At 45.7% G+C, this 11,661-nt stretch overlaps 1 protein-coding gene across 3 annotated transcripts; it reads left to right on the top strand.

Moving 5' to 3' along the window:
• The first annotated feature begins 602 nt into the window (after window positions 1-602).
• On the top strand, window positions 603-4,920 carry TENT5A (terminal nucleotidyltransferase 5A). 3 transcript variants are annotated; one of them, XM_069598963.1, is made up of 3 exons: window positions 603-1,487; window positions 1,773-2,334; window positions 3,457-4,920. In XM_069598963.1, exons 2-3 carry the CDS (start codon window positions 1,810-1,812, stop codon window positions 4,231-4,233), a joined length of 1,302 nt encoding a protein of 433 aa, XP_069455064.1. In that variant the 5' UTR covers window positions 603-1,487; window positions 1,773-1,809; the 3' UTR covers window positions 4,234-4,920. The 3 variants fall into 3 exon arrangements, with proteins under 3 accessions (XP_069455064.1, XP_069455063.1, XP_069455065.1); XM_069598962.1 differs by having other exon boundaries at window positions 1,142-1,543; XM_069598964.1 differs by having other exon boundaries at window positions 1,166-1,336.
• Window positions 4,921-11,661: the final 6,741 nt, after the last annotated feature.

The following is an 11,661-nucleotide window of genomic DNA, read 5'->3' as shown; positions in this document are numbered from 1 at the left end:
GGAAAGTTACTCTTTTAAGTTTGAAAAGTGGCATCGAGCAGCCAGAATTGACAGTCCGAGGAAAGGGGGGCGCTTTCTAGCAAAGACCGGGGAGGGGGGGGGGTGGTGTGAGCGCGAGGGCGCGCGGAAATAACAGCACGCTCCTTTCGCGCCGCTGAGGCGACTGAACTTGAGGGGCTGTGAGAGCAACGCTTGTGTCCTTTAAACTCGTACTTTTCGCGGGTCGTGGAAGAGCAGCTCGTTTCACACCGACATTAGCACACTCACTTGAACAAGGAAAACCTTAGGCGCCCCGGGAACGAACGCGCTTCTCCGCCTCAGGTCTCTGCGAGAGAACGTGCCGCTAGAGCGTGCGGCCGGGCTCGGCAGCCCTTCGCGCGACCCGGCGGCCGCGCGCTCCCCGCGCGCCGCACTCCGGGCCCGCCGGGTCCTCAGCCGCTGGCCGCGCGCCCTTCCGGCCGTCAGGCCCGCCGGGGCGCCCGCTCGGGGACGCGCGCTGGCCCCACGCCGCGCCCCCGGCCCCTCGCGCGCGCGGGAGACGGGCGCACGCTCGGCCCCGCCCCCGCGCGCCGCGGGCTCACGCCGAGCTCCCCGCGCCGCCTGAGGGCTGGAGAATCGAAACCCGGGGGAGCTCGCCCTGTCCCTCGCGCGCGCCGCCTGACCGGCAAAGGGAAGTGGGCGCCTTAGTTTTCGCCGAGGCCGGGTTTATTAACGGAGTAAATGGCCTAGCTTGACCTGACACATTGTCTAGTAAAACGATGGTCGGGGGTTGGGGGAGTCGAAAGAATCTCTGGAGCCCCGTCCATAAGCCATAATGACGCGCCAGAAAAGGCGAGAATTTTATGTTTGGGAAGTTTCTGCAGTTGCGCGAATTTCGCCGGGTTCTGGTTGTGCAGGCCACTTAGAACTCTTGAGGCATCGGAAATGTTTCTTCGTTGGAGGGGAGAAAAAATAAAATAAAAAGAGGGGCTTTGTGTGTGGGGGTGGTGGGTGAGGAATCCATACGTCAGATACAAGTACAAGCACAAGAGTGCACACTCACACCCGCCGCCGGCCTCGCGCTCCGGGACCGGCCACCGCAGCCTTTCAGCTCCGCGGGGCTCGGGCAGCGGGGCGGGCGGGCGGGGGCGGTGCCCTATGCAGATGAGGAGGGTGTGGCGATTCGTGCGGCGCCGGGCCCCGGAAGCGCCCAGAGGACCTCGTATAAAAAAAGTACTGAGGCCGTTTCTGCCGCACAACTGCTAAAGCTCCAGAGACAGGAACGTGTGCGGCGGCGGCGGCAGCAGCAGGAGCCGCCACCTCCGGGACCACCGCGACTCAGGCGGCGCGGGCGGGGGTGAGGGGCGGGAGTGGCCGGCGCGGGCGGCGGGGGTCTAGGAAGGACTCGAGTCGCTCGCCGCGGCCGGGAGCGCACTCGCTGCTCCCGAAGAGTTGTCGCCTCGCAGTTCCTCGCTCGCCTCGCTCCTAGAAGGGGCGGCCGCCTCCAGGTGACACAGACGGGACTCCCGCTTGCGCTTTTCCAGATGCATCAGAGATACTTTTGGTGCGGGGCTGCTCTTGCGGGGCGCGGCGCGCGCGGCTGGGGGACCTCGGGGGCCTGGGGAGGGAGCGTCTCCGGGATGTCCCCCTAGGCGAAGCGGGGGGATTCGAGCGGGGAAAGGGGGCGCGTTCCTGCCTTCGCGGCCCCCCCCCCCCGCCCCCAATGTCCGCCCGGCCGCTTCTCAGCGTCCTCAGCGCGCTCCTTCCCCCACTTCCCCCCCGTTCTCTCTTAGGACCGACCAGGGCCAAGTGGCGTTCGGCGGGCACTTCATGGCGGAAGGCGAAGGGTATTTTGCCATGGCCGAGGACGAGCTGGCCGGCGGCCCCTACATCCCCCTGGGCGGCGATCTGAGCGGCGGCGACTGCGGCGGCGGCGGCGGCGGGTTTGCCGGGCATTGCTTGGAATACTGCGAGAGCCCCACGGCGCACTGCAACGTGCTGAACTGGGAGCAAGTGCAGCGGCTGGACGGCATCCTGAGCGAGACCATCCCGATCCACGGGCGCGGCAACTTCCCCACGCTCGAGCTGCAGCCCAGCCTGATCGTGAAGGTGGTGCGGCGGCGGCTGGCCGAGAAGCGCATCGGCGTCCGCGACGTGCGCCTCAACGGCTCGGCCGCCAGCCACGTCCTGCACCAGGACAGCGGCCTGGGCTACAAAGACCTGGACCTCATCTTCTGCGCCGACCTGCGTGGGGAAGAGGAGTTTCAGACTGTGAAGGACGTCGTGCTGGACTGTCTGTTGGACTTCTTACCCGAAGGGGTGAACAAGGAGAAGATCACACCACTCACTCTCAAGGTAAAGCACACCCCCCCGCCCACCCCAGAGGGGCCCGGGGCCCCCGCGGCGGGCCGGGCGCGAGTGCTTCACGGCTGACACCCGGGGCTCCGGTCGGCCACCTGGACCCGCGTGCGCGCCCTGGCTAATTTTGCTTTTGAGTTAATTTTTTTTCTGAGTTCACGAAGGTGCGTGGACTTGTGTCTGAGTGTTTTCCTTGACTTGCTGCTTCAGCGCCCCGCGCCTTCTGCTTCCTCATCTGCCCTGCCCTCTCTTCCTTCTCCTTATTTTTTTAACTCTTGGCTCTCCTTGCTTGAGTCGTGTCCGGAGTACATTCGTACATTCTGATAAATAGAAGAGTGAAATGTCCTTTTTTTTTTTTTTTTTTGAGTCATTGGATGTTTGAGTCTCTGGGAAAAAGAGCACCCTGCCGCAGAGGCGAGTCAATGGGCTTATTATTGTGTTGGAAAAAGTGACTAGATTTCCTAGCTGCTTTCTGCTGACTCCAGGCATTAAGAATAAATACGGCTTTTCTCCGGGTTGGTTCTTGGGTTCTGGATATAATGGGTCTCCTCCTCCCCACTTTGGCCCAAAGCGCGTTAAAATGATCAGAGGAACCAGCCTCCCAGAATGTCTTAATTTAGTTCATATTTGATTTTAGCTGCAGAATCACTGCGGGGACCCACAAGATACTGATTGTATCAGTTGCCTGGGGGTTGGAGGGGAAACTAGGTGACTAGGGACAGGATGAGAGGCAGACTGACTTTTTACTGTAGGTCCTCTGTCTTTTGAATATTGCAGCTATATTGTGTGAATCTTGTACCTGTAAGAACAGTCTCAAAAAATAACATTTCAAAAGTCAGACATGACAACAGAACCACTTAGTACTGTGCTATGTCTGCCAAAAGCCTCAAACTATTACTTCTAGTCTCTTCCCCAGACAGCAGAACCACTCGTTAAATGTATTTTTTTGTTGTTGTTGTTTTCAGAAGACTGTTTAATGTTTAAACCTGTAGGTAGTGTTTTGCTGAAACTTGACAAAACGAAAGGGAAGGAGCAAAATAATTCTGAGCTGTGATGAGGATGTGTTTATTATTTTTTTCTAGGTTTGCTCATCTTCTTGTTTTGTCTTTTAAATTGTAGGAAGCTTATGTGCAGAAAATGGTTAAAGTGTGCAATGACTCTGACCGATGGAGTCTTATATCCCTGTCAAACAACAGTGGCAAAAATGTGGAACTGAAATTTGTGGATTCCCTCCGGAGGCAGTTTGAATTTAGTGTAGATTCTTTTCAAATCAAATTAGACTCTCTTCTCCTCTTTTATGAATGTTCAGAGAACCCGATGACTGAAACGTTTCACCCCACAATAATCGGGGAGAGCGTCTATGGAGATTTCCATGAAGCCTTTGATCACCTTTGTAACAAGATCATTGCCACGCGGAACCCGGAGGAAATCAGAGGGGGAGGCCTGTTAAAGTACTGCAACCTCTTAGTGAGGGGCTTTAGGCCCGCCTCTGATGAGATCAAGACCCTTCAGAGGTATATGTGTTCCAGGTTTTTCATCGACTTCTCAGACATTGGAGAGCAGCAGAGAAAACTGGAGTCCTATTTGCAGAACCACTTCGTGGGCTTGGAAGACCGCAAGTATGACTATCTCATGACCCTTCATGGAGTGGTGAATGAGAGTACCGTGTGTCTGATGGGACATGAAAGAAGACAGACTTTAAACCTGATCACAATGCTGGCTATCCGGGTGCTGGCTGACCAGAATGTCATCCCTAACGTGGCCAATGTCACTTGCTATTACCAGCCGGCCCCCTATGTAGCAGATGCCAACTTCAGCAATTACTACATTGCACAGGTCCAGCCAGTGTTCACATGCCAGCAACAGACATACTCCACTTGGCTACCCTGCAATTAAGAATCATTTAAAAATGTCCTGTGGGGAAGCCATTTCAGACAAGATAGGAAAAAAAAAAAAAAAAGAGAGAGAGAGAAAAGAAAAATAAAAAGAAAAAGGCTGAGTGACCCAGCCCTTATTAGGGATATGTTTTGTGCAATGATGATCTGCTCCTGGTTTTAAACTTGGCAAAGCTTTGTGGATCTTTTCATAGGTATGGGGGCACGATCTCAAAATAACCCACCCACCACCACCAACCCTCCCGCCTGATTCTCCTACCCAATTGGATTCTTTCCTGAAACAAAAGAGACCTGTCATTAAAAGCAACCAGGTTCTCCTAAAATAAGAAGAGACAGAGGAAAAAAAAGCTTGATGACAATATGGGTTTGCAGTACCTGCTCCCATAGCTTTGCCATAGGAAAAAAAGACAAGTGGCTAGTTTCTTATAAGATGGAAATCATGAAAGGGAATATACAGAGATTAAAAAAAAAAGGTCTCCCTCCAACTTAATTATCAATTCAGGAGTTCAGATAGTAACAATGGTACAGGAAGAAGGGGTACACCAACATTGGGATTGCTGAGGCTTGTAGTGAATACTATCTGTGGAACTCTCCCATTGCGCTGATAGAAATGGCTTGCTCCAAATGAACAGTAGTAGGTTGGTGCAGTTCTCATAACAAACAGCAGAACTTATGATGACACAATCCATTATTTCCAGCTGCGTGCATAGCTCACATTTTTTAAAATGTGAAAATGCAAGCAAAAGCAGCTGTAGCAAAGAAAGTATGCTCAAGGACCAAAGATTTACCAGATAAAAATACCCAAGTAGAAGAGAGATAGTAGAATATATAAAGAGTTACTATATTTGTTACACACCAATATTCATCAAAGTGCCTGTTGCCTTCTGAAAATTTGAAGTGGAAAAATTTTATGGTTTAATGACTTATTTTATCAGGGACTCAAGAAGAAAATAAAACAACACATAAGCTTGTGAATGGTGGAGGAGATGCCCTATTTTTTTCTTGACAAATACTTGTATAAAGTTAACATTGTTGGTGTGATGTTATCCTAGGTACATGTGTATGTGTGTGTATATTATGTGTATATATATACATATTTGTGATATGTGTATATACACACAGTTCATTGACTATGGTCTAGAATAATGTAGCAAATAGAAAGTGTTTAAATACTGTGTGCTTTTATGTTTTCAACAGGATGACCTGAGACGTGGGCATATTGCAGTGATGAATTAAATCCCACAGCTAAAAAACTTAAAGTGAATGAAGGAGGAAAACAATTAATATATTTGATAGATTGAGCAGAGATTATACCTTTTTAGTGAGTGTTTTTGTTTCTGTTTTTTTTTTTCTTTTTATTTTGTGAGCCATAGAATTCCACAAATGGGAGAATATTTGTTTGGCAGAGCACTCTTGTTTTTATACTGAACTGCCATGTTGACAGTTTGAACCCTTTTAGTTTTTGTAATACTTGCATACCTCCATGGTGTATAATCCAGTGGATCATGGATCAGTGATAGTCTGTTTAAATCCCTGACTGCTCAAAAGAATTTCTGGTGATCTGAACACTACTTATTAATATTTAAATGGATTTTTAAATGAGTGCATTATGCATTCCAGGACCACTAGAGTTTAGTAAATGTGAAATGACCCTTTTTAAAGAGTATTTGCACAATTGCGTAAAATTTATATATGAGATATATATTATATATAAAATTTTATAAATTCATGCCAACATGAAACATCTTCGATCCGGTTGTCACACTGCATTTACATATTTAGTACTGTACTTCAAATTCACTCACTTTGCATCAAATCAGATCCAACTTGATTTTCTGTCTCAAGAGACCAGTTACACCTTTGTGAAATGAACTGGCATTACTATTTCAGTTCAGTGACAGCTAATCTTGAACCCATCCCTTCTCCCAGCCTTTAATTTCTTTGGACGCTGGTCTCTGAAAATGCATTTGTTGAAAACAAAACTAATATCCGAAGACCTTCCCTCTTGTCTTGTGAGGCAGCCACATCATCCCTTACCAACCCTAGTGGATGACTGCTTACTATGTGCAGCCCTCTGAAGAATCAACTGATTGTTGTCATCCATTAGAGAGGGATTGGGGAAGAAAATAGCATCATCCTATTGGCAGTGTTATCTGGGCATCCCTCAGATGCTCATTGTTAGTTTGATCCATCCAACTCCCTTTCTTGCGCATCTTTCTTTGAAGCCTTAACCGGAACTTGATGGGTTTGCTCTAGCAGCCTCCCTGTGAACTCTGTCCCAGCTGTAACAGCTACTGCACTGCCACTCGCTGTTGGGTATGGAACTTTTTCTTCTCCCATGTTGGCTCCGACTCGCTCACTCCAGCCCTGGGCTTTGAGAAATTCATTGCGAATTCCCAGGAAATGTTCCATTTGCAGATTAAGCCTGATATTTAACCGTCAGAAACCCAGAGCTCCATCCTCCTTACCTGTTTGGACCTTCCCTAAGATTAAAGCTAAGGGAACACTCGGGAATGGAGGAGGAGCGTCTGGGGAGCTGCCTTGTTCCTTCTCATCCTAACTCTTGACGGATGAGTCGTCCACTATTTCACAAAGAATCTGGAGGTCTCCGGCTCCGCCAGAGCAACGATTCGCTGTTATTTTATGGCACAGATTCTTGTATGGAGGGGCCTTCTTTGAAAAATAAACTTTTCATATGTTTTCTCAGATATTTATGTTCTTTTCTTGCTTACTCCAGGGCTGGTAGCATAGTTGGACATGCCAGCACCTGGCATTCAGTTAGAACAGGCTGTACTCAAGACAACCTTCGGCATTTACTTTGATTGATATAATTTATTTCCCTTTTGTATGTACTATAGTCTTGTGCATATGTAGTTGAACAAACGGTGGAATATATGTCTATCTTTGTGGATGTGTGGCCTAAACATTTGAATGTCTGGTGAGAGAGAACCATGTGTCATAGGTCAGAAGAAAGGACAGCTCTCAACTCCTGATTAGTGTCTGTGATTTGCTTACCTTTGTGTTTATCTGGTCGAGTGTGCTGTTACTATAAAGCAGGAAGAATTTTTTTTTGTTTCCTCTGCTGGAGGCTGTTCTCACCTGTCCAGCCTGGCACGTCAGGGAACACTTCACCCATGACAGTGCCCTTTTAACAAGTTGACTTTATTTGCAGTAAAGTCTCGTTGCCTCAATATGTCTTACATCAAGATGGACTTTTCCTTTCCAGAAACAGGCTCAAATATTTGCTCACTCTTGGTATTGGGTGGACTGTTTTAACGAGGCTCCAGCATTGCAAGGATGGAAGGTCTGCAAGCCAAGCCAAGGAGGAAACGCCAAGAAGAGTGAACATACTGTTCGTTTTTGCCACCCCTTTCTGTTTGCTTATTGTAGGTTGCCTTACTGCGTGTAAAGTTGTTTTCAGTGCAATGCTTGTCAAATAAATATTGTGAACTATTTTGTAAATGAAATGTATTATGTTAAAAGCTGTCAGCAGTTCAGAAATAAGCTTTTTTGTTGTTTGAAAACAACATGTGTTAGATGACGCCAAAAAGCCAAAAAAAGTAATTTCATATATAGTACCTGTTTGAATATAATCTTTCTTTATGATCTCTCATAGCATAGCCTTTTTAGTGCTAAGGAAGAATCTCTATGTAATATTTTGTCATAATAATGGCTTGCTAACAAAGTACGTGGTCAAAGTACAGAGTTGGAAGATGGCAAGTAACTTGGTAAGAATGGCTGCAAATCCTTGCAGAATGGAGGAGTCTCTGCCCACTGGCTGTCTCTCCCTTCGACCTCTCTACAACCATCACCTGCTCCGAGACGTCCTGTTTGCAGCAAGCTGCTTCTGGGGTCACTCTTCTGGAATACTTTCACTTTAGACTGTGTCACAGGCAGAAAAGGAGTTGATGGAGAATGGACTGTTTAAAAACTGACATGTTTGAATCAACGCTAGAGGGAACAGATTGTGAATTTTGTTTACAGCATCCAATATTTGGATTTTTTTTTTTTGTAAATAAAAAGAAGTTATTTTTTTCTATTGATTTGTGTGTTGTCTTCCATGTCTGTGCTGGCTAAAGACCGTATCCTCTGTGTCCAGCCATGTCTATGAGAAAAGATGGGGCAGTGTTTGGAGAAGATCCACCTTTAGCAACTTCTGATTGGAGTACAAGTCACTAAAATGCCCAGCTTACAGCCAGCCCAACTCTTGACTGGCTCAGTCAGCTGCATTAGAATCTAGATAATGAGTACTGACATTTTGAATCTGGTTATGAGCTTAGCCCTGTTAAGTGCCCCAGGCCGAGCTGTCTTCCAGGATCAGTAGAGGCTCCTGATGCTGGGCTGTAGGGCTGCTGTAGCCCTGAGGGGGCTTTGGTTCTTGGGAGTAGCCCAAGTGCTGTGATGAGGTCATCACTGGTTTTATGTGTATCATCTAAGGCTCTATAGTGTTACTCAGTGTTCACCTTGGGAGGAAGGGAGGACCTTTTGAAAGTCATTAATTGGAAGGAAGAGTGATCACAGGATCTAATTTGTGCTTTGTTTGTGTTCATGTACCGCGTGCAAAGACATTGCTCTTTGACAAGCATTTCATGTAATCTCACCTGTTCAGATTGCCAGGGAGAAGCCATTTATTATTATTTTTCCTTTGTGTTCTTTGGAGACTTTTTCACTACTAGTAGTATGAGAGTTTGGTAAGCCTCAGCTATTATAGGACATCCTTGTGGTTTATAAAACCATTGAAAGTTCTGATGTTGGACAGAATGTATGCTTGACACTGTATCTAAGAAAGAGCCATTCCTGGTATTCAAAGCCAGTTGCCCTCACATACACATTATAAAAATGCTAGGTGGTTATTTGGTTTGGTAGTGGTATTTGTGTGTCATTCTCTTCTTCCTTTGTTGCGACCTCTTTATTTTTTTTACAGCCATCCCTTGCATGTCTGTGGTCATCACAAGACTCCTTTTTAAGCAAGGGTTGAATAAGGACAGTATATATTAAGCTCCTACTTAAAGGGTAGCCTTAGGTATACCCTACTATTTCTAGTTGAACTACCAGACTGCACCTGGCTAAGCCTGGAGAGAAGTAAACCACTCTTCCTTTCCTTGGGAATAATCTTAACTTCCGTGCAATAGTTTCTTTGAGAAAAAAAAAAAAGAAAAAATTAATACCCAGAAAGCAAAAACAAGGAAATCAAAATCATAGTTTTAGAATATTAAGTAGAATATAACTGTTAAAATCATTAAATACCTCAGAAATTAAGCCGTAATTTCCTTCTTAGAACTAAGTTTAAAATAAAAATATGAATGTCCTGCAGTCTAATAGCAAATGCAGTCAAGTGGGAGGTGGGGAGGAAAAATGATTGAAAATGACAGTGGCTTTCACCCAGCAACACCCAGGTCTTGATTTCTAGTGCTGTGCTCCCAAAGAAGGAACCAGGTCTCCTTTGGCAAATGGCTGGATCAAGGTCTGGGACAGGGAATACTTCAGAGGAACCTGGAACATCTTGTTTCAGAAAGATAAGGTCTGCTAAAAAAGGAAAAACAGCAACAACAAAAGACAGGGATGAAGGGTATGTCAAAAGGACACGGGCCATCTGAGAGAACTCTAATGGCCGTAACTGGAACAATTTGAGCAAAAAAAAAAAAAAAAAAAGTAGTGTTGGATTCTAACCTAAAATATAAAATGTCTGTGAGTCCACATGGATACAAATAGATGGTTACATAAATAAATGGAAGCAAAAAAAAAAATTTTCCATGCAGAATTCCAAATAATCCGTGTAGATACTGCTTACTCCAGGAGGTAGAGCTTAACTCCCAGCCTCTGAAGCATGAGCTGGGTGTGATGACTTCCTTCTAAAGTGCACTGTATGGAAAAAAGCAAATAAAGAATACTTACACCACTGGAGAGACCGGACAGACCTTCTAAGCCAGGTGATCATGGTCCCCATCATCAGTGATAAATCATGACGATAACAAACACCTTCGGTTAGGAGATGGTGAAAATGGTACTTGACCTCCACAATCTTCCTCTCCAAAGCTGTAATGTCTAATTGTGAGAAGAGAAAAAGACAAATTTGAATTGAGGGGTATACTATAAAGTATCAGACTGCTGCTGCTGCGGCTGCTGCTGCTGCTAAGTCGCTTCAGTCGTGTCCGACTCTTAGCGACCCCATGGGCTGCAGCCTACCAGGCTCCTCCGTCCATGGGATTTTCCAGGCAAGAGTACTGGAGTGGGGTGCCATCGCCTAGTATTCCTTAAATCTTCAAAACAGAAAAATCTGAAAACTGCTACAGGGAAGAGGAGCTTAAGGAGACATGACAACTGATTGTCCTCTGGTATCTTGGATGGGATCTGGGAAAGAAAATCACCTGAGGTAAAATCTCAGGGAATCTGAATAAAGTGCTGTGTTATTGAAATAATATTTCCATCTCAGTTCGTTAGTTAATGATAAATGTCCCATGCTAATGTAGGACATTACCGGTGGGGAAAGTGGATTTAGGGTATATGGAAATTCTCTGTACTCTCTTCACAATTTTTCTTTAAACATAAAACTATTCTCAAATAAAGTGTTTACTGAAAAATGAAGACTGATCCTTCTTTGCTATTTCTAGGGAAGTGAATCTATTTGTAGAAACAGTAATGCATAGTGAGTTTAATTTTTTAATGTCTGCCATACTTAAGTGTTAGGAGAGCATATGAAGGAAAGGAAATAAAATGTGTTTTATTCACACATATCATAAAAATTTTATCTACAAGTTTTGGAGAAAAGGAAGTGGATTGAATAGAGTTGAGTTATAGGCAAGTCTTTTTCTGTAAAACAGCAGGAAGAGTTCATATTACCTTAGAGCGTTAAGGCAAGGGAACACTAACTGTGACTACAAACCATTATGTAGATATTTTTAAATACAGAGACTGAAATGAGCAGGGGATGAAAATGTCATCACCCTAATATACAGAAAACCCAGGGAAGCTGTTTGGGAACTCTTTGCAAGGAAGTAAATGATTTTTTCTAAATGCTAGGGGATGCTAATAGTTGGTGGAGTGTTGAAATGAATTATTATTTAATATAAATAACCACTTTCACCATTTACCTGCTTACCTAAGCTTTTTCAGCAGATCAGGTTTTCTTAAAGTGAAGGGACAGCTGTTCTTATATTTACTTTCTTAGCTCAATCACTGGCATTAAAAATCGTTGAAAAATGCTGTTTTCAAAAATAGATGCCCTTAGTAATTTTTGAAAGCAGCCATTCCAGCGTTGCAGTTTATGAAGTTAGGACGAGGCCCGTGCTTTCTGCCGGTGAGGGACATGGAGCGCCCCAACGGCAGGAATTTATGAGTGTGGGGCTAAGTTATTTCTAACCTCCATAATGGAAAGTTCCCTTCAGAATCCCCTTCAGAAACTATTGATTTTCCAGCACACTGTGTACTT

The sequence above is a fragment of the Ovis canadensis genome, chromosome 8 (genome assembly GCF_042477335.2).
Source record: "Ovis canadensis isolate MfBH-ARS-UI-01 breed Bighorn chromosome 8, ARS-UI_OviCan_v2, whole genome shotgun sequence".
NCBI classification, from domain to species: Eukaryota; Metazoa; Chordata; class Mammalia; order Artiodactyla; family Bovidae; genus Ovis; species Ovis canadensis.
Note: the sequence above shows the minus strand (reverse complement) of the source record. Positions and strands in the feature narration are given on the sequence as shown.